The following is a 23,841-nucleotide window of genomic DNA, read 5'->3' as shown; positions in this document are numbered from 1 at the left end:
GCTATTATTGAGGACCATAGTGGCATTACTCTTCTTAGCTGCTAGATTTCTTTTTGGTAGCAAAGCTTGCCTAGGATTGTAGATATGTTGAGCCTGGCATTGGCAACATCTGGAGATACATTGCAGATGCTGCATTTTATATACAACATGAAGCCTAATGTCAGAAGTTGATATACTGCAAAGTTATGTGTACAGTTGATGTTGGAGGTATGTTACCATGAAGGAAGAATTAGGCATAATGCTATAGACAAGTTACTTAAAGAAATAAATATATAGTAACATTAATAGGTGATTTTAATATAGGAGATGATGACTGAGAGAATGAAAAACCTCATACAGTGGATAGTAAATTTTGGTGACAGTTTATCTAAACAACTTGTACGAGAACCTACTAGCAGAGATAGGATTTTGGATTAATAATAACATAAGAGAAATTGTAGACCATCATTTCTGAAAATTTTGAAATTTAATCTGTATGTGATGATGACTGCCATCATCAGATATCACGAGAGAAAAAATAAATAAATAAAAAGCATCAGTTAATTTCTATTTGGAATGATAATTATTCCCATTCAGTTCATTATGCCTATACATTATTGCAAGATGACATAATTTTTTCCCCATAGATCCACATAACTGATGAAACCTCCACATTCTCTGCATTGGAATAGGATCTTGGATCGATAACATCAGACATTAGTGATGGACCATGGGATATTTAAAATCATCAGAACACTTGTTTTGCTAATCTTTCTTCGCCGATTCTATTTAAGTGACCCTACCACCTGAGATTAGCTCTACTAATGCATTCCTGGATACTGACAATGTTCAGTTCTATCATAATATCCTCATTTTTAATATGATATTGCATTGATGCCATCTGTTCATGCCCCTAATCTTTCTCAGGACTCTCATATCCACAGTCTCTAGTCTTTGGTCAAGTGTTTTACTTCTGGCCCAACTCTCAGATCCATAAGTTAAAATTAGTTTAAACACTGTCTTGTATACAGCTAATTTAGTGTTTTGACTAATTATTCCATATAAATTTATTCAATTGACTTGTTGGATTTCTGCTCAGGACATGGAATGGTTATTACTAACACCATGTTCCAACATAAAAATGTGCACAAATTCACATGGAGAGAAGAGGCAAGGAATAAGAAAAGTCTCATTGACTATGTTATTGTTGATAGTGATGTTTTCTCCCTGGTGTAGGACACCACAGTGTACAGATGATTTGAAATTGGAAGTGATCACTATTTAGTCTTGAACAGGATAAAATTGAATTTCATATTGAAAAGAATAACATTTAAGAAAGTTTTAAAGCAAATAAAAGTTGAGCAGCTCTCAGATGTGAACTGTAGACTAAAATACACAAAGATTATTGAAGAAAAAATGAAAGAGTTTGAAAACAGGAACCAAATCGGAGATTCAATGGCAAGCCGTGAAAAAAGCCCTGATTGATTCAGCCAGAGAGGCACATGGTGAGGTTGTCTGCAAGGATAGAAAAATCAGAATTCCATGGTAGATACAGGAAGTTAAAGAGGAAAAGAAGAAAGTATATCAAAAGTTCCTGGCAAATAAGTCAGCTTTTGCTCTTAGAAAATACAGAGACAAATGTAAGAAAGCGAAATACTTGTAAAACTAGCTAAACAGTCATGGGAGAACTTAGTCAAGAACATAGAAAATAAATATCAAGGAGGTGTTAAGATATTCTGGAGGTTGAAGATGCTTAGGAATGGAGGAAAGAGTGCTGTAAAAACAGTTAATTATGATAAAGGTGACATGAAAATGGGAGAAAAAGATATCCTTGAAGTATGGAGTAATTACTTTGAAAAAGTGCTAAATGAAACAAGCAGTGATGATAGCTCAGTGGTAAAAAACATTGACCATGCATGCAGTGAGGAATACTTATCCATACTTGAAGTAGAAAAAGCCATCAAAGGCTTGAAATGTGGAAAGGCAGCAGGAGTAGATGTTATTCGACCAGAAATGCTGAACTATGGTGGTATAAAAAGTCTTACAGTGGCTGCACTGCATAGTTCAGAAAGCCTGGACAGAGGGACGAATTCCCGATGTTTGGAGTAGAGCTCTAATAGTATCCATATATAAAAAGGGAAATAAAACTGAATGTGAAAATTACAGAGGTATTTCCATAATGAGTGTTCCTGGCAAGATCTATGGAAGTATACTTGAGAAACGGTTGAGAAGAATTGTGGAAGAACATGCTGGATTCAGGCCAAATAGAGGCTGTCAGGATCAGATCCTCACTTTACAACAAATAGTCGAGAGAGCATGGAAATATAACAAACATCTGTATTTAAGTTTTGTCAATGGAAAAGGCATATGACAAGGTGCCAAGAGAGAAGCTATTCAATACACTATAGTTATATGGTGTCAGTGGGGCATTATATCAAGCAATACTTAGTCTTTATTTGAGTTATAAGTCAGCAGTTAGAATTGAAGGAAGTACAGGAAGATGGTTTAATGTTGAATCTGGTGTGAGACAAGGATGTGCATTATCCCCTCTGTTATTCATTATCTATATGGATCACATTATGAAAGAAAGAAAGTGGTATTAAACATGATATCAGAATTGGTGATGTTATTGTCAGCTCTTTGCTTTATGTGGACGATGTTATACTTCTAAATATATCTGCTACAAGTTTGCAAGATTCTCTGACTAAATTGAATAATTGATGTAATAGATATGGTATGAAGGTCAGCATTCAAAAGACAATGAAAATAGGCAGAAATATTGAAAATACCAACTGCGTTGTGAATGGAGAACCTATAGAACAAGTGAAACATTTCAGCTACTTAGGCATGATTTTTAGTGAAGATGGTAAATTAAATATGGAAATAGATAACAGAATCAATAAAGCTGGCAGTCAATTCAATAAATTCATATGGAATAAGAGAGAAATTAGTCAGAACAGTAAATTAGCTGTATACAAGAGTTTTCAAGCCAGTTTTAGCTTATGGATCTCTGAGAGCTGGATCAGAAATAAAACACTTGACCAAAGACTGCAGATATGACAGTCCTGAGAAAGATTATAGGCGTGAACAGATGGCATCAATGGCAATATCATATTAAAAATGAGGATATTAGGAAAGAACTTGACATTGTCAGCATCCAGGAATGCATTAGCAGAGCTAATCTCAAGTGGTATGGTCACTTAAACAGAATAGGTGAGGAAAGAATAGTAGCAAAACAACTGTTTTCTGCCAGGTTGGCAGGAAAATGACTCAGAGGAAGATTAAGATATAGGTGGATTGATACAGTACAAAGTGCCTTAGATGATAGAAATATAAGATCTGATAATGTTGGAGTCCTGACAAGTAACAGACTGATTTGGAGGAAAATTGTAGATAGGAAGTTAGTAATGATGTAAATTTTTCATGTAGTACTATCATATCCTGTACACCCCTTGAGGGTACATGTCAGAAATTTGATGATGACTTCCTACCATGATAGCTTTGTTAATTCTTTTTGTCTATTTCCATATTTAATTTAAAATCTTCACTATAAATTGTGCCTAAGTAGCTGAAATGTTTCACTTGTTCTGTAGGTTCTCCATTCACAATGCAATTGATATTTTCAATGCTTGTCTGTTTTCATTGTCTTTGTCTTATTATTGCTGACCTTCATACCACATCTCTTACAACCGTTATTCAATTTAGATTAACATCGTCTGCATAAAGCAAAGAGCTGACCTTGACATCTCCAATTTTGATATCAGATTTAATACCACTTTCCTTCATCATTTGATCCATATAGATAATGAATAACAGAGGGAATAATGTACATCCTTGTCAGATTTAACATTACTCCCCAACCAGCTAGGATATATATATATACGTCCAGATAAATCTGGATACTATTCTGTAACTACTATTGAATGACATCGATAAGAAGTGGAAGTTGGTCTCACTATTTCATCCACCTCGGCCGGTAGTGACGTTAAACCATCATCCTGTACATCCTTCAATTCTAACTGCTGACTTTCAACTCAAATAAAGACTAAGTATTGCTTGATATAATGCCCCATTGACCCCATATAACTAACATTTTCAGTAGCTTTTCTCTTGGCACCTTGTCATATTCCTTTTGCAGGTCTACAAAACTTGTATACAGATCTTTGTTATATTTCCAGTATACTTGCGTAAATCTTACCAGGAACACTCACTGAAGAAATACCTCTGTAATTCTCATATTCAGTTTTATTTCCCTTTTTATATATGGGTACTATGAGAGAGCTACTCCAATCATTCCGGAATTTGTCCCTCTGTCCAGGCCTTCTGAACTGTGCAGTGCAGATGCTGCAAGACATTTATACTTCCATACTTGAGCATTTCTGGTCAAATATCATCAACTTCTGCCTTTTCCACATTTTTGGCTTTTGGTGGCTTTTTCTACTTCAAGTATGGATATATATTCTTGATTGCATGCCTGTTGAGCAGTTTTTTACCACTGTGCTGTCACTGCTTGTTTCATTTAGCAATTTTTCGAAGTAATTACTCCATACATCAAGGATATAATTTTCTCCAGTTTTCATGTCCTTTATCATCTCTAATTCCTTTTACAGCACTCTTTCCTCCATTTCTGAACTTTTTCAACAGCCTCCAGAATATTTTGCCACCTTCCTGATATTTATTTTGTATGTTCTTGGCAACATCTTCTCATGACTTTTGTTTAGCTAGTTTTACGAGCATTCTTGCATTTGTCTCTGTATTCACAAGCTGACTTATTTGCCAGGAACTTTTGATATGCTTTCTTCTTTTACTTCACTGTGTCTTTAACTTCCTGTGTCCACCATGGAGTTCTGATTTTTCTACCCTTACAGATAGCTTCACCACATGCCTGTCTGGTTGAATCAATCAGTGTTTACTTCGGGGCTTGCCACTGAATATTCAAGGTTTGGTTCTTGTTCTCAAACTCTTTCATCAATTGGTCTTCTGTTATGTTTGTTTAATTATGTATTTTAGTCTACAGTTCACATCTGAGAGTTGCTCAACTTTTATTCACTTTAAAACTTTCTTACATATTATTCTTTTCAATATGAAATTCAATTTTATCCTGCTCAAGACTAAACAGTGATACAGTGATCACTTCCAATTTCAAATCCTTTTCACTCTGGTGTCCTGGACCAGGGAGAAAACATAACTATCAACAATAACATAGTCTAGGGCTGTCCAACCTTAGGTAATCCGAGGACTGCATCAAATGCATATCTAGTAATTTAGTGAGCAGCAGCGACACAACCTCGATAACTGAACAAACGAACAACACTAATTGTACACTAATCGCGTGCTCACGTAACCTGTGAGCAGCGGAGCATATGCGTTAGAACAAAACAGTGTAAGAACGCTTCTTTGACACCTGTAATTTTGATAAACACGTGGGTATATAGTGATTTAAAACACCAAATAAAATAACCAACATTGAGATTATCAATTAGTGATAGAATTAAAATATCTAATATGCATTCGGTTCAAATTATTATTTTATTTTTTCGCTTGTGAAAATCAAAACCCATAAGCGGGCCACACGAAATCTGCATGCTGCCCGTGGACCGTGTTTTGGACAGCCCTGACATAGTCAATGCGACTTTTCTTATTCCTCGTCTCTCCTCTCCATGTGAATTTGTGCACATTTTTATGTTGAAACATTGTGTTGGTAATAACCAGTATATGTCCTGAGCAGAAATCCAACAGGTATTTGCCATTATTACTAACTTTGCTCTTTACCCCAAATTTTCCCAAAATATTTTTTATGTCTGACAATCGTTTCTTACTCTGCTATTTAGGTTCCCAACGAGGACCAACCTTTCCTTTTTCATTGTGTCAGTTGCTTTCTCTAAAGCATCAAAAAATTCCTCCACTTCTACCTTAGTAGAACTTCTGTGAGACCATAGGCACAAATTATAGTCTCATTGTCCAGTTCCCCATTCTGGTATTGCTCTCATCACTACTTGAGACTGTCTGCCATTCAAGAAGATTAGCCTTGCATTTAGTGTTGAATACTATGGCTACTCCTTCTTTTCCCCAATTGTTAATGCCTGAATATAACATTTTGTATTTATTGCTCAGAAAGATCTCGCCAGTTTTTTGTCATATTTGTTTCATTCACCTCTATTATGTCGAGCTGGTACTTATCCAATTCCTCAGCTAGCTCCATTTCTTTGCCATTCGGGCTTCTTATGTTGATAGTACCAATCTTGAACCCTGGTGATATTGAGTTGGGGTAGGTTTTAGGATTTGTTCCAGGAGCTGACTTTTTGCTATTTTTCCTGATTCCCTGGCAAAAACAACACAGGCCTTGTTTAGCTTGGTGAAGCCCCAGCCCGCATGAAATTCTGTCATGTTGTACCATCATTTGACATTTTGGTTTAAGCCAATAAGAATACAGTTTGGTCGGCTAAATCCCAAATTGCCAGCCCATCCTCGTTCGTTCAGTATCCAGGTAAATATCTAACAGGGTGCATCATGAGAAGGTGAGGATTGCACATTAGGTCAGAAGCCCTGATCAGTTCTCTGCATTTGTTTAAAGGCTATGTGGAGGTCTCCTCTCGGTTATATAGCTTTGACCCTTAAGCACCTCCTCCCTCCCTTTTTCTTCATTAGACTAATTTGACTGTACATATCCTTACTGTCCTCCAAGTCTATAGCAACACCCAATTAAATATTTCATCTTATCCACCTCTACCTCCTGCCATACTGCCTCAAAACTGCTGCCACTTTTTACTCCTTGCATTTCCACTTTAGATTGGCATAACTTCTCTATAACCTTCAACAGCACCCCTCCCTTTCTGCCCTCTGTCTTCATGAAAAATATCATATCCCTTTTATCTCCATTTCTGTCAGGATGTCGTTTTCATCCAACCATGTCTCACTTCCAACAATTTTTTACAGTTAGGAACTTGATCAACATAGCAATTTTGTTCCCCTTATTCTGGATACTTCTGATACTCTTAAAGAAGCATAATAGTTCCTCTTCTTATTCTATAACAAGTCCCACACACCACTCCTTCAACTCCTTCCCCCTCCCAGCATTCCTCTCTGTCATCAATCCTATCCCTCCCGCAGACTTAAATGTTGTCCTCCTCATCCTTGGCTATCTGGGTCTGTTCTAATCGCTCACACATCCACTTCTGTATGCAGCATCTATACTTCTCACAGAGTATCTCCCTGTCCATCCTGAACTTTCTTCCCACCTCTTCCTCATTTGTCTTGTGTTCCTTCTCTCTCATTCTCTTCACTTATGCTGCTCACCTTTCCATTCACTAGCTCTCATACCCTACCTTTCCTGCTCTTCCATGTCACCTCTTGCTTCCTCGGATCTCTATTCACTGCAGTCATTACTCTGTTCTCACAGCAGTCTGTTCGGCTGACTCACACCATATCATTTAAATGTAGTACGTCTCTTATACAGCTCCATTCATCCAATATGTTCACAAAATGTACTCTTTTCTCCTCACACTGCTCTGCTAACTTACCATTCATAACCTTTGCTCGTCATCTGAACTCATCATACTTGATCCTACTACCCTTGTTACTAACTGAATTATTTGTTTCTTTACTGCTACCAACTCTTTTGCCCACTTACTCATGTCTACTGCTTCAATCACTCTGTTCATTCTACCTACATGAAAACAAACCTTATGCACTTTTTTCATTTACAACATATTCTCTTAGGACATTTGCTGACTTACTTGTGGTAAATTTTGATGCACTTTGTTATTTTCAATGTTAATTCTTTTTAAAAACTTTTTTATATATTTTTCTTTTCATTATTCATTTTTATCCTGCTTAAAACTAACTGATGATACCTTCAAATTCTCTGTATACTCCTGTATTCTGAACTATTCGAAAATGGTATTAGTGCTGGCATTGAGTTTGTTCAATTAGTTGACTGTTCAGTGTTCACCCTGATACCTTGACAAAAACAGCAAGGATCCTGATTTAACCAGGCAGTACTCCAGCTGGTGTGAAATTGTGTACTATCATTTTTTTTTTTTTTTTTTTTTTTTTGCCAGTATAGACTACAATTTGGTTGGCTAAGTCACAAATTGCCAGCCCATTCTTGTTCATTAAGTATCCAGTGGGCAACTGCTCATACGGTGCACTGCTTTGAAGATGAGAATTAGTCATTAGGTCAGAAGGCCTAATCTATTCTCTGCATTTTTTTAAGAGTTATGTGGAGGTCTTGGCTCGGTTATCTAGCTTTGACCCTTAAGCAATCCTGATTTCTGTCTAGAAATAAATGGGGAAGAAATTATTCCCCTTCGAGACATATTTAAGGAAGTTTTAACATGATTCTTGATTACTGTTATTGAAGTCTGGTTAATAAGATTCAAGCTGTATATCCTGCATCAGTTTTTTTTTTTTTTTTTTTTTTTTTTTTTTTTTTGGGATGGGGGGGGGGATGCATTTGAAAGGTCAGTGTTAAAAACAGTATTAAGATTTGGGGATTCTATGAGCTGTAGTGAAATTTTTGCAGAAGATGAAAGAAAAAAGCCATGCATAGTTTTGGTTGCCCTTACTCCTTTGTCTGAAAGCTTTTAAGGAATAGATGAATGAACAGGAATCTCCTATTAATGAAAGCTGCTTTTCTCCCTATTAAAAAAAAGGATTGCGGAGCAGCTGTTATTAACAATTGATGTTAGCACTTCCTTTTTTTAACTTGTTATTCATACCTTACATTTTGGGTGTACCATCATGTGGTCGTTTGTTTTAAATGATACTTCATTTGTTATGTAAATAAGATCTTAATATAAATTTATATATAGTAATATGTTTTATATATTTTTAGGTATATTGAATGTAGAGACAAGCTGATACCTTATCTTAAAAAATGTGGCTTTAATCCAAAAACTGATTTAATGTTTATGCCATGCTCAGGACTCACTGGGGCTTTCTTAAGAGATTTAGCAGATGAAAAAACATGTCCATGGTACAGGTAAGTGATTTTTCAGTTCTTTGAATTGAATATTTCCAATTATATAAACTTATTCCGAGCAAGAAGGAAAAAAGGAAAAAAAGAAAGGGAGAGACCACTCTACAGATAATATAACAAATGTATACATCTGTTATATTATCTTTAGATTGCCCTCCCCTTTTTTTTTTTCTTTTTTTCCTTCTTTCTTTTCTTCTTGTGCCTTCTCCCCAATACCATTAAAGTACTCCAGGACTAGGGATGAATCCTTCCTATTTTGCTATTTCATTTCATCTTATGCAGTCCCCCCCAATGTTATGCATTTTATGCAGGCTCTTCGACAAGCCAGTCGGGGTCTCCCAAAGTCACATCATCATCATGCATTAAACCCAACTGTCATGGACAAGACGGTCACAGTGCAGTTAGGGAGTATCCTGCAAGCAACAAGCCCCAACCTCACCCAATAAGGGTGGCACGTGGACAAGGTTTCCTGCTCAAGGCTGGCAGAGGCCAAAGAAGCTGAAGCTGTGAATTGGCTGATATACTCAAGCACAAGAAAAATGGAGTAATCATAGCAGTCTGTGAGTGCCTACTGGACTGCATTACTGAAGTTGACTGTATCTCTGACCATCTGATGAGCATCTAGATTGCCACAGAGACCTCACCTGTGTGCATTATCTCCTGCTATGCACCTCAGCCAGGATTCCTGCTGATGAGCATAGAAATTTTGCACAATTGTAAACATTCATCCATGCCATCACTGCCAAATCTGATGAACTAATTATTGGTGGAGACTTAAATTGAATGACTGTTGTAATGAATTTGATATGAAAATCAGCAATAACAAGATAGGCAGAACATTGAAAATACCAACTGCATTGTGAATGGAGAACCTATAGAACAAGTGAAACATTTCAGCTACATAGGCATGATTTTTAGCAAAGATGGTAAATTAAATATGGAAATAGACAACAGAATCAACATAGCTGGTATGGTAGGAAGTCAACTGAATAAATTTATATGGAATAAGAGAAAAATTAGTCAAAACACTAAATTAGCTGTATACAAGACAGTGTTCAAACCAATTTTAACTTATGGATCTGAGAGCTGGGTCAGAAGTCTTTGGTCAAGTGTTTGACCAAAGACTAGAGACTGCAGATATGAGAGTCCTAAGAAAGATTAGAGGCATGAACACATGTCATCAATATCATATTAAAGATGAGAATATTAGGGAAGAATTTGACATTGTTAGCATTCAGGATTGCGTTAGCAGAGCTAATCTCAGGTGGTATGGTCACTTGAACAGAATGGGTGAAGAAAGATTAGCAAAACAAGTGTTCTCTGCCAGGTTGGCAGGAAAAAAGACCCAGAGGAAGACCAAGATATAGGTGGATTGATACAGTAAAAAGTGCTTTAGAAGATAGAATTATAAGATCTGATAATGTTGGAGTCTTGACAGGTAACAGATTGATTTGGAGGAAAATTATAGATAGGATAGATAGGAAGTTAGTAATGATGTAAGTTTTTCATCTAATATTATCATATCCTGTACACCTCTTGAGGGTATATGTCAGGAATTTGATATGTGTAAACCATTCATTGTTTACGTGCCTTCTTAATCATTAATTGGAGGTATTGATAAGTTTCATAGTTGTATAAGAGACTTCCATATATCATATAACACAAGTCTTGATTCTTATTGAAGGTTCTAAGTGATAGAAATGCCTCAGAGAATTACTTAAATATCCTTGCAGCAGATTTGTCTTCTAGGCAAAACATCAAGGTGGATGATCACCTTTTCATGATATTCTGGAGAAAATATGTGAAGTGAGGCTACATAATTTTCCTATTATATTACACATCACTAAGAAGTCCTTTTTCAAATGAAGTTTTCCTGAATGCACACAAAAAATTTTGTAAGATATGGAATTGTTTGAAAGTAGTTCTAATGTTGATTAGTTTTTAAAAAAATGCATTATATGTCTCAAACTTATCTGTATACAGTAAGGAATATAAATGAAATGTAACTTTTATAATCTGTTTTTGTTATCATATAAATTGGGTTCTCAGAGAATGGTATTTTGTAATTTTTTTTTCAGGTAGCTATTTTGAAGAAAGTTCATTTTTCCGTTTTGTTTAATCTGTAATGATTGTAGAAGCTAGATTTTTTTTTAAGGTTGTGATGTTTCCTAGCTTTTATGAGTGCTGGAAGAATTTAGCATGGCTATCGATATTTCCCTTCGATTGGTAAAAGCCTAAGTTAGATTCTCGTCATGATGAGAGGAATCTTTATATGGAAACTCAGGTTTTTCATCCCGTATCAGCTTTGAAAACATATGCAATTTACAGACAAAAAGTACAAGTGGTGGTCGGCAGTAGATGGTGTAGGTGATGATGGTAGTGCCAGATCATCATCACGAACCATGGACTCACTGCCTGTTGATGTCTGATGCCTGTTTCACTATCTTCTTCCACCTTTCTTTGTCCAGTGCACAGTGTCGTGGTTTTTGTACACCCATTCCACACCAGTCTTTTATATCATCTATCCATTCTCTGTATGGTCTACCTCTTCTGTTTAAACCATCCAAAATACCAAACACAAATGTCTTTATCTTCTGGTCCTCACTCATTCTAGATATGTGTCCAAATAATTGCAGCTTCTGTTTTATAATCTTTGCATTAGATTCTGTTTTGGTTGTATCTTCTGATAGAGCTCTTCATTGGTGATTTTCTGTACCCATCCTATTCTTGAATCTTCCTGTAACAAGTTCTTTCAAATGCTAAAATTCTTTTTCTTGATTCTTTATTTATTACCCACGTTTCAGATCCATACAGTACACTGCTGAAGATGCATGTTTCCAGTACCCTTAGTTTTGTTTTCAGACTGATCACTTTACTTTTCCAGATGTTATCCATGCCTTCAGATTTGTTCTTCCAGTTCCAGTTCGCTGTAGATTAAATGGTGGAGACGAAAATTTGTAGAGTAGATGCCCTCCCTCGATGAGTCTTTGAACTCCTTGGAGGTGTCACGTATTAATAATAATAATAATAATTATCTTCCTGTATGGGTTTTCATCCTATAGACATCTAACAACACTTTCCTCTCTCTTTTCAATTAGAATGTCTAAAAACAGAAGTTTTCTCTTTTTCAGCTTTCAGCAAAACTTGAGGTGACAGTTGTTACGAAAAAATGAAATCCTCTAGGTCTTGAGTATGTTTCTATACAGTAAAAAATATCCATGTAATGCCACCATACAAGTGGTATTTGAGGTAACTTGTGACAAAACTTCAATTTTTTTCAGGTATAAATTGCCACTAGACGGTATTAGTGGAGAGCTCATTACTCAGCTGTATTTTTGGTAATGAAACTTTCTTTTCTAAGTAATGAAAGATGATTGAAACTGTGTAAGTAGAGATTTGTAGTGTCAGATGGTAATAGATATTTGAGGATAATATTGTCTAAACTGGCTAAAAATCATGCTGGAAATTGAAAATGAAAACAAACTTCCATTTTTGGATATTGCAACATCACACAACAGCAGCAGCTAGGAATCATTAAAGATGATAAATATGATTTTTTTTTTTAAATGTACATCTCTTCCACTAACTTCTTCAAAATGGGCTACTTAAAAAAAATAAATAAAATAAAAATAGTAAATAATTTGGAGAAACCATTTCAGTACAATAAAATGTCACAGATTTGCAGTGAGATTCATTGTGGGATAAGTCCAGCTTATCCCACCAGGTGAGAGAAGAGGATAACATTAGTGTTATGCAAAGAAGCTCTGTTTTGTATCTGAAGTGAACAGGATATTGATAATCAACACAGTGAGATTTATTAACAGGTGTTCAAATATTTTCTCAAATAATTGCTAATTTCCTCAGCTGGTCTATTGTTTAAAAGAAATTCTATCAATCCTGCATATATATCTGTCTTCCTTGGTTGGTGTCTTTATCTTATTATTTTAGCTTTGAATTATTTAATTAATCTTTCATTTTTCCCTTTTAGTTCAAACATCTTCTTAGATTAGTTCTTATCTTTGAATATCAATGTCAAGTTGTCCTTCTTTTTGATAAGTGGTGATTAAGACTTGGTTGTTGTTCGAGGAGGATATATAGATAAAGGAGGAATGTTGTATTTTCAGGGAGGAATAGTAGAGAACATGATGGAGATTATTGTTGACAGTACTAGAACTACAACAAGAATAGATATTCAGAAGTACAGTCATCCCTCGACTTACATCCGGGTTCCATTCCATCTGGCAGGACATAAGTCGATACGTTAAATCAACAGCTTTATAGGGGTTAGGGACTTAACTGTAATAAGTATACTGTCATTTTAATTTTTAAACCTTATTATAAAACTGTACTGTGTATTACCGCTACTTTAAAACAGGAGAATAATCACCCAAATCTTCCTCCACAATCACATCTTTATTACCTTCCCTGTGTGAATGATCAGGTTGTGGCTCTTCTGTGTAACCTTTGTTTTTTTTTTGATGAAAATGTCCAATGTGCTTTGCTTATTCCTCTTCTTCTTTTCATCATAAATTTGTTCATAGCAAGCAAACGCATCATGTACTTTCATTTCTATTATTAAGTAGCGTTCAACATTGGGGTCCATGTCTTCAGCCATTTTGAGAACATCACTAACTGCAAAGAACATTTCTGCAAAGTCCTTCACTGTAAATTGTTTAATTACCTCTCCTGTTTCTCTTTTCCCTCTTCTTTTTCTTGGTTTTCCTCTTCTGCAACACTTGTTCCTCCAGTTTGACTAATTCTTCGTTGGTCAACTCTTCAGGGGAACTTTCTATGAGTTCAATTATGTCGTCATCATTCACTTCGAGATTCAGATTGTTTGCTAGGCCCACTATTACAAACTTCCAAAATCATGTACAAACCTTTTTAATGTCTTTTTCCATATGTCATTGAGAGGTCACATTGTCCCAAGCCACAACAATATTTTTAATAGCATGATAAATATTGAATGTTTTCCAGAGTAGCAGAAATAGCTTGTGAAAAAGTTCTCCTTAGATAATAAGCCTTAAACAATTTTTGAGTCATCCACGACTTCTTATTGCTCCGATAATGAACTGGGAGTATGCTTCCTAATGTTTTTGAAGATTCGTGGATTCTCACTGTGCCATATCACAAATGGTTTCAGTTTATATCCAGCCACATTACCCATAACAGAATCGTAACATGGGCATTAAGAGCTTTGAAACTGGGTAAAGATTTTAGCTTTTTTGTGGATGAATGTCTGCTTGGACATTTTTTTCTGAAACGATGACGTCTCATCCATATTACGTATTTGCAGTGGCAGATAATTTTCCTCCATAATAATTTTATCCAATTTTTCCACAAACTTCTTGGCAGCCTTCTCAGCACTTGCAGATTCCCATACATTTTTACATTATGCACTGCAAAATGCTGCTTGAATCTCATGAATCATCTGGAAGAAGCACTGAATCCGTAGTCATAATCGGGTTTTGCTTTCTCCTTCATCATGTTGAAGAGACTTAGTGTCTTAGCAGTTATGGTCACAGTGCTAAGGGATATGTGCTTTTGGTTGTAGGGGCCAGTTGCACAAAACATCACAAAATATTTAACGATAAATACACAACTAACCTATTTCTCAAACACAAAATCAACAGAGGAACTGTTGATTTTGTGTTTAACATGCTGACTGCAGAGGGAGGTTGCTGCTGAAAGCGCTGTTGCCACTGTACATGCTTTACCTTATACTAGCTTGCATCTTGTTCAAAAGTATAGCTGAAAATGTTATTTATTCCCTTATGGGATCACGGACGTAAGTCGAGGGATGACTGTATATGATATGCACTAAACAGGATAAAATTAGTTGATTGCTGAATGGAAATAAAGGAGAGATGCAGATGACATGCATTGGCAAGTTAGCGCAATGATCAAAGGAAGTAATTATTTGGAAAAATTCAACTATGGGAACCCAAATTGGAAGAAGGAAAGAACACATAAGCTAAGAAATGGAATTTATGCACTAAGGTGTAATTAATCTTGCAACATCAGAGATTTTTGTCTGTAAACAATGTAGCTATTTTGTCTCCAGTAGGCAAGGCTGAACTTAGTCTCAACCTGGGAGATGGCTAAGCATGTAGAGTTTTCAGTTAAAAAGCAGTATGTTTGGAAGTGCACACCCTGTGTTTATGGCAAACTCAGGAGCCATCCTAGAATAGTGCTATGAAATAAGAAACTTAGAGATGTTGGCAGTGCATGGGGAAATGATTAAGGGATATATGAGAGAAGATTGTATAGCCAGGAGGATAAATCTGGTGATTTTAAAGTTAAATTGATGAGTAGTAGTATTAGGCAAAAACTGCAACATAATAATAATTAAATAAAAAAGTGAAGGGAATATAAAGAAATGTGAACAACAGGCTCACAAGCAATACAAATCATAGGCAGGGGTAATAACCAATGACGAAGGCAAAATCATAATTAGAAATAAGCCAAGCAAGGAAAAGGAAATTCCCAAGAATGCTTTCACTGTGTGATGAATACATATTGTTAGGAAGAGATAGATGAAATAATTACCTAGTGATCATTTTTCAAGAATGTATCATCCGGTTGGAGATGAGATAGATAGATAGATAGATTGATAGTATAGGATATTAAAAAACCTGATTATGAATACAAGCATGAGTTAGGATGGATTATTTGCCATGTGTTATGACAAAGTGTGGTTGAAATGGCAGTATCCCTAACTAGGCTGTTATAAGTTTTAGCGCTGGCAGCATTCCCAAGGAGGGGAAAGAAGGTAAATTCCATTACTGAAGTTTTCAAGACAGGTAGCAAATTATAGTGCTATCAGTATCTCAGGAGTAGTGATTGAGGTATTGAAGAAGTTGGGTAACAGAAGAATTTAATAATAGGTGGGTAGAAATATAATACTCTAGGGAAGGGAAGCAGGACAGATTTGTGTAAGATAATTTACTTGCTTTCTACAATAAAGATTGTCCAGTTGGTTAAGGGAAGTTGCTACACTGATACTGCGCAGAACTGTTGTGTAAATTTAACAAATGAGAAACATTCAGCTTTGGATAAGAGAGTAATTGATGAGTAAATAAACATCAACTAGTATATGGTGTATGAGAATCAGAAGGTAGGTGATCCACACCTTGGCTGCTGCTGTTTAATTTGTTCACTAATAATATTAGAAATTATATGATGGGAAATGTCCAGTTGTTTGCTGATAATGCTAAACTCTAGAGGACATTATTTAAAGGCAATGTTGATATTCTGCAGGATAATTTAAATAAACTGACAGATTTTGGAAAGGATAATGGTTTCAAGTTTAATGTGGCAGAGTGTAATATTATACACTTCTTATTATGTTGAGGTAGCTGAGATACAGAAAAATGATCAGGTTATGGATTTGTGGATGATGGTTTATAGTGATTTGAAGCTGAGAGGGCACATTGCATAGGGGGGACAAATAGATTTTCTTGGGAATGAAGTGGTAGATGATCTAGGGGCAAGTGACCAAAATGATGAATAGTTTGTGGAGTACTATCTACAAGACTAGTTTTGAGTTAATGTTTTGTTGATAGGTAGAAAAGGTGGATGGTGAAAGTAACATGTTACTAAAGGAATATTATAGGATAGAAAAAATTTTACCAGATGATAAGAAGAGATAGGATCTCACCTGGATAATGAAGGCTAACAAGAGCATTAGGACAATGTGTTTTGCCCTGAGAGTGGTGAATGAGTGGAGTGGATTGTCAGAGGCAGTTGTTAGTGATTAATGAATTCAATAAAAGGTATGCTAGTATGAATAATGGTTAGTGTTGCTTCTCACGGTATTTTCTGACTCAGGGAGATGTTCATGTAATGATAATAGGGATTTATTCATAGAATACTTACCTATTGTATCAGAAGGGTTAACAATGCAGATGTGGTAACACAATCAATTGAGCAAAACTTTTTAATTATAAGTTCAAGAAGATTTAGTAAAAGGTATATGAAAGGGATCCAGAATGCTAAGTAACATTATCAAAAAGTTTTTTTTTTTTTTCCAGCGATGTTTACATCGCCAAAATGAAGCCTATTGACTCTTTATTTTAAATAAAAAAGTTTTTTTTTAAAACTAAAAAGTATTTAACATTTTTTGCTTTTCTTGGATTTGAGTTATCATTGGACTCTGCTACTCTTCTGTAGCTTGTAATACCATATTTATATTGTTGATCCTTCTGCTATTTATGCTTTTGCTATTTTTATAACTTTTTTAAGCTGTACTGATGATATTCTTGATACATTGAGCAAAAATTTTATGTAAGTAATCCACATTTGATTTTTATTATAATCATTAACTTAATTATCTGTTCATCTAACTTAATTTTAACAAAAGTTTTACTTTTAATTTTCCATTAAGTTATTTACAGCAAATCCCTGAATCATATGAAGTGTAACAGATTTCCTTTTTGAAAGAAATGTCTAAAATATATAGTCCCTGTCCTTTGTCTGACAATTGTTCTTTCCTCTCAGAACATATGAATGTTGTTTTTAAAATTAACAGTTTTTGTTAGTACAGTAACCAGCTGGATTTCTTCTATAAACATAACTGATAATGGGAATGTTCTTAATTAGTAACTATTATACACACTCCTTGAGTGCTGCAAATTAACAAGAATTTGCTATATTTTAGAAAAGTAGTTTTTACCTATTAGCAATAATAGCCCACAGCTACTGAAAATTATACAATAACTTAGAAAGGATAGTGGTTTAAAAATGCATATGTTTAAAACACTCAAACTTTTAATCACCTTTTCCCAATGGCAGTGGATTGCCGTTGCCATTTTGAAATACAGGTATCCGTCGATTAATGCTGTTAATTAATTCCTTGATTTTACTGCATATATCAAAATCACATTAATCAATGGTAAAAATTACAATCCGTCCATGATCGATTACTGTATTAATAATTCGTTTTATATGGTACTCTTTTAGGAAAGATAAAAAATGAATGCAAAGTAAATGTTTAATAAATACTTGTACCTACATTATTTACTGCACTTTTTTAATCAAAAGAAGTTATCAAGAGTTGTTTGAACAGTTTTAATTTTTTTTTTCTTATTGGCATAAATGCTACGATAACAAGCAAAATGACTCTCCAGACCTCGGCAAACAAGCAATAAACAAAGAAAAAGCACTGCAAATATAATACATGATGGTACAAATTAAGTGGATATTGAATCCAACATTATTTCATAGCCGAATATAGAAACTACAAGAGTTTCGTGCCGAATATATAGAAACCAAATGCTTTGGAGGATGCAAGCATAGCAACCTTATGGGCAACTTGTAGTAAAGGTGGAGTAAGCTCCAGATCACTTTCCTTAGTATTTTCCATAATGTAAAGCATATCTCCTTGAGGACATGTATGATAAATAAGCCTTTGGCTCTCTATTTCATTAATACATGATAGTTTATTTATTTTTAGTTACAATCTAAAAATTATTGAACAAAGAATAAAAAAAAAACTAAACTGTACTATACTGACATCAGAGGTCACGGTATCTCTCAGATACAATTTACTGTCAAATATCACAAACCTTTACATAACATGTGTTAATCCAAACTGACAGCAAAAAAACACTGCGGAATATCACTCATAACACATGAATGCACAGCTACTCATTAACTCCAAGCTATACACTGAATTGTGTAAGAATATTTATATTAAACATTTTGCATGTATCTGTCAGATCAGCTGCGAGCTCTGCAGAATTAAAGGCGCATTAATCAAAACTCTTGCCATGTATATCAAGGGATTGTGCAATTAATTTCGGCGCGTTAAGCAAGGGATACCTGTATTTGTAATCTTGTTGTTTAGAAAGTTGCAGGCTAAGTGACGGTGCTGTTGATTATGTTGGCTTTTATTGTCTTTGTTGGATAAAGAATTCTTTTTTGTTTTTCTGTATTCATTTATATTAGATATATATGTGGGTTCAAATCCTGCCATGGACATGGGTGTTTGTGATTGTCTGTGAAAATACTAGTGATGGTTGTCGGCAGTTGATGGAGTTGGCATAGATGATGAAGGTAGTTGTGGTTGGTGGAGTGGTGGAGGCGGAGAGTTGCAGAGTAGGTGCCCTCCCTGGAGGTATTACATAATAATAATAGTATATTATTTATATAAGTTATATATATATATATTGTATATTTCCATTTTATATTATTATACATAGGTTTGTATTAATTTTTCCTTTGTTTTCTACTTTTCTTTAATAGGGGTCCCAGTTTTCTCCATTATATTGACAGCCTTCCACCATTAAATAGGCCAGTTGAAGGGCCTTTTAGGATGCCAGTTGTGGACAAATATAAGGTAATTTATCTGCTAAACAGGCTTTATCTATAATAAATGATTTTTGAATCTAATCCTTTGAACACTATTTTTTTCTACCATTTTAATTATTAGTAACATTGTAGTTGTAGTTTATTGAAAATCTAGTTGAAAGTTGTGCCAAAGAACAGAAGTGGATACACTGAATGAAGTAAATATTATTTCCCAGAATGAAATCAAATTTCATGGATATTTATGAAATGTAGGATTTCTGAATTCTGATGAAGCAGTAGCTATAATATTTATGAAGAAAGGCTGAAGGTTATTGATACTTCTAAAGAGAAATTGGTTTTTGTATATTAATCTGGGTATTATCGAAAGCATGAATAAATAAAGAAATTTTCAAGTAAATTATAATTAAAAAGCCATCAGAAAAATTTCATGCTTGTTTGTTTGCAAGGTTTGTCAGATAAAAGTATACCATTAGAGACAAAATGGTGATACACAGTTAGTTGAAAAGATAATCAGTAAATGCAAAGAGATTTGTTAAAAGTAAAGTGCTGCAGCATTAATCAAGCATTGAGATCAAAGAGCAGCATTCATCTGGTACAGCATACACAACAGAGGAAACTGACACAAGTATGACAAATATATTAATATTGACTTTTTAACTTAATTGTTTAATTGGCATCAAAATAATTATACATTTAAGCAAGGTAGAAAGATCATATGGTGGGAGCATTCCTTTAAAATGGTATCTACTTTTTTTTTCTTTTTTTTTTCAAATTCTATCATTGCATTTAACATGAGGCCTGTGAAAATGGTGTTTACATCCATAGTTCTATGCCACAAATGAAAAGATTTAATATCACTGATAGTTGTGGATCAGCTATTTTGTGATTGGGTGCCTCACTAGCGTTCTAAAAGTTAGGCTAAATTGTCTCACCTGCTCCTTTGGGGAATAAAAGGCATTAGTGTATTTATTTATTTTACTCTCACACACTAAAAGTTTTATGAATTGATAAAAACCATCATAGCACTTGGTACCAGTGACTTGTTTGTAATTAAATACTTGATGTAGCAAAATGGGTACAACCCCCCCCCCCCCCCACACACACACACATCACTGTGGGGATTATAAATAGCACCCCCACCACCACACATGAAGAAGGTTTTAGATCACCCATATTAAAACCTTTCAAGGCACACATCCTCTTTCTTTACTACTCAGTAGGCTTCATGTAGGTATAATCTCTTATTTTGGTTAAATTGGCTGCTCCATAGAAAAGAGTTAGCAAACACCAAAGCTATCCTGTTTTAGCAAATTGCACAAACCTCTGGACAAGTAGAATATAAGCAATTTAAGGCATAAGCACCTATTAAAGAGGTGATCACCCCAATTTGAATTAGATTTTCTATGCCCAAGTGCTGGACCTTCTGATGTCAAAAAATTAGTTATTTTTCACAAAGTGTTACATGTTTACACAAAAGTTTTTTAATAGGTTTAAAAGGATTTTTTTTATAGTGAGCACATTTCATCTCTAATATGCAGCATCTCCACTCCCCCCTCCAAAAGATTATTATATATATATATCAGCATGATAAAATAAATTAACAAAAATCAGACCACACAGATAACTCTATTTGATCAACCTATAAATATAGATATAAAGACAGGAGTCTGCCAGGGCAGTGATCTCTCTAAATCTATTTACCAGCACTTCAGAATATATTCTGGAAAAAAAAAAAAAGAAGACCTAAACAGGAATAAGCATAGATGGTGAAAAAGTACAAATCCTTATGTTTGCTGATGATTTAGTACTAATATCTCAAAACTCAAAAGTTCTAGAAGAAAAACGGTGAAAAAATATACACAAACAACAGTGAGACAGGCTTAGAAATGAATCTAGAAAAAACAAAATGGATTAAAAATATCTACACAAGTGACAGTCACCTATGTATTAATAACATCCCTATAGAACAAGTTGACTCTTACAATTATTTAGGACAAACAAAAATTCCTTTCCATTAAACTCGACCATCTACAATTCAGCTATTCAAAAAATTGGTCATCTTCCTGGGCAACCTCAATGTCCATAATTCCAGCTGGCTCCCTTATTCCATCACTGACCAAGTGACGAGAAGCAGAAGTCTTTGCTGTAAGTAATGACCTAACACAAATCATACATCTACCTACTTGAATTCCTAATAACTCACTTCACTTTCCAAATATGCCAAATCTCTTTTTGATCTGTTCTTCCAGATAAACCGTAGAGGTCACTTCTCCTCTCGGCAACTCAGACCACATTCTTTTAGAAGTCTGCTCGCTCACAGAATTCCCCTCCTTCAACCATTCCTTGCCTCGTGTCCTCTAGCGCTAGAAAGGAGCCAATTGGGATGGCCTCCAGGATTTCTACTCCTCCTTTTCTTGGTCTGACTATCGTTTTCTCTATCTTGAGCCAAACACTTACTGCGAAGAAGTCACAGAAATTATTTTCACTGGCATGTGAAGGGGAAAAAAAAAAATTTAGCTTGCCAAATGTTGCTTTTCATCAAGAACTCCAGCTTCATAGTTTGTGTATATCAAAGCACTCAACATATGTAAATCAGTCAACAGCAGATCCAAATTTAATTTCATAGGCCAACAGTAAAAAAAATCTTGCCTTCTGGTCCCTTGTTAAGGCCATTTGATGCAATTTCTGCTCTGTTACTGTTACTTCACCCAAAGATAAAGCTAACCTCTTTGCATTCACTCCTTTGTGACCAAGGGAAATCACCTCCACCCATGACAGAATCCAAGCACCGTATGCATCCTCCAATTTTTCAACAAAAAACATCAGAAAACTACTAAATAATTTGGATACTAAAAAGTCTTCTGTTTCAGATAGCATCTCTTCAGTTCTCAAATATTGTGCTCCAGAGCTAACACCCATCCTGCATTGTCTCTACAATCTGATTATGCATATCTGATACTATACTTATCCCAATGCATGGAAGCAATCTCACATCCTCCCTATTACAAAAAAAGGATGGTAGAAGTTTACCGTCAAACTGCGGACCAATTACTATCACCGCAGTTCTTTCCAGAATAAATGAGAAAGCCATGAATAGCCAACTCCTCCACTAGAGGCCCACCAATACAGATTCTGCCAGTCAAGATCCACAACTGACCTTATAGCGTGCTCCACCCACTGTAGACACTGTTGAACTGCTGCTGTTGAAAGGTTTGGAGAAGCTTGACATTTCCAAAGCTTTTGGCTCTGTGTGGTATCATGGTCTGCTTGACAGATTGCCATTCTTTAGTCTCCCTGCCATCCTCTAATTAATTTGCCCATTGTCTGCGAGTCATGGTAGATGGCTCCTTCTCTTTAAGCTTGACTTTCAATGCTGGCATGCCTCATGGATGTCATGTCACCTATTCTCTTTCTTCTGTTCATAAATGACCTATTCACAATCGCCACTAATCCTATCCATATCTTTGCAGAAAATAGCACTTTCTGCTCATCCTATTCATTTAACAAATCATGCAGTACTCTGACATCCCAGGTTACAAGATCATCTACAACCTTATGTTCAATTGCCACCAAAACACACTCTTGCTTTTTCTCTTGCAAAAGAGATCTAATTTCTTCTACACTTACCCTCAGCAATACACAATTCACAAGACAAGATCAGATCTTTCTGCTTGGACTAATGTTTTCCTCCAGTCTCTCCTGCCATAAACACATTTATATCAATAGCATCTCAGCATCCAAAAAATTAGACATTCTGTTTCGTTCAGGAGGCTATTTTACACCTAACCAACTCTTAACTATACACAAGTCCCAAATCTTAGAATGCTGCTCACATGTTTGGGGGCGATCTCTGTCATGGGGATTCACTTCATTCTCTATCTTGCAGGTCCATTATTTCAGCACTCTGTCCATTCTACAGGTACTTCCATGGTCACTGCTCCAGTGAATTGGCAACCATCATTCCTCCACTTTGTTATACCTGTTAATACAAGAACAGCAAGCATCCCAGCATCCCTTTACAATGTAATTGCAAACATGCTGAAACTGCTTCTTCTTTTATTCTGTCCACCTGTGTTCTCTGGAACAGCCTTCCTCATGTAATATTCCCAAACGAATGACTACTTCCTGCAGCTTTTCAAAAAAAAAAAAAAAAAATCAGTATCAATAAACCTTTATTGGTTTATAGATCTCTCGACTTCTTGTGTATAGAATCTATCTATATATAACTATCACCATCACCACAGAAACCAGACACCAGGGCTTGTCCACAATAGGCCTTGTAAAGAGGCAGAATAACTTTCTTACCTTACATGGAAAAATTTGTTCCAGCATTGCAATTATCCTCTGAGCTGTATTTGCAATCTTTGCTATATGGCCCTTGAACCTCACCTTACAATCTACTAAAACTCCAAGACCCTTTGCCTAATCAGTTTTTTGGTAGAATCTCATCAATATGCCATTGGATATCTCATTACACGAGTGCATAATTTACTGACATTGAATTAATAACCATTATCACGTCTACAATTCCTGCTGATTTGAATCATTCTGCATTTTGGATTATCAGCAAA

At 35.3% G+C, this 23,841-nt stretch overlaps 1 protein-coding gene across 1 annotated transcript in view; it reads left to right on the top strand.

Moving 5' to 3' along the window:
- eRF3 (eukaryotic translation release factor 3) overlaps positions 1-23,841 on the top strand; it is a 217,588-nt gene that overhangs the window by 112,294 nt on the left and 81,453 nt on the right. The window contains exons 8-9 of the mRNA XM_090411395.1: positions 8,816-8,962; positions 19,205-19,298. Coding sequence (XP_090267521.1) covers positions 8,816-8,962; positions 19,205-19,298 — 241 coding nt within the window. The remainder of the gene's footprint in view (positions 1-8,815; positions 8,963-19,204; positions 19,299-23,841) is intronic.

This window comes from Typopeltis vanoorti, chromosome 21 (genome assembly GCF_054136105.1).
Source record: "Typopeltis vanoorti isolate ZY-2024b chromosome 21, IOZ_Tvanoo_1.0, whole genome shotgun sequence".
NCBI classification, from domain to species: domain Eukaryota; kingdom Metazoa; phylum Arthropoda; class Arachnida; order Uropygi; family Thelyphonidae; genus Typopeltis; species Typopeltis vanoorti.
Note: the sequence above shows the minus strand (reverse complement) of the source record. Positions and strands in the feature narration are given on the sequence as shown.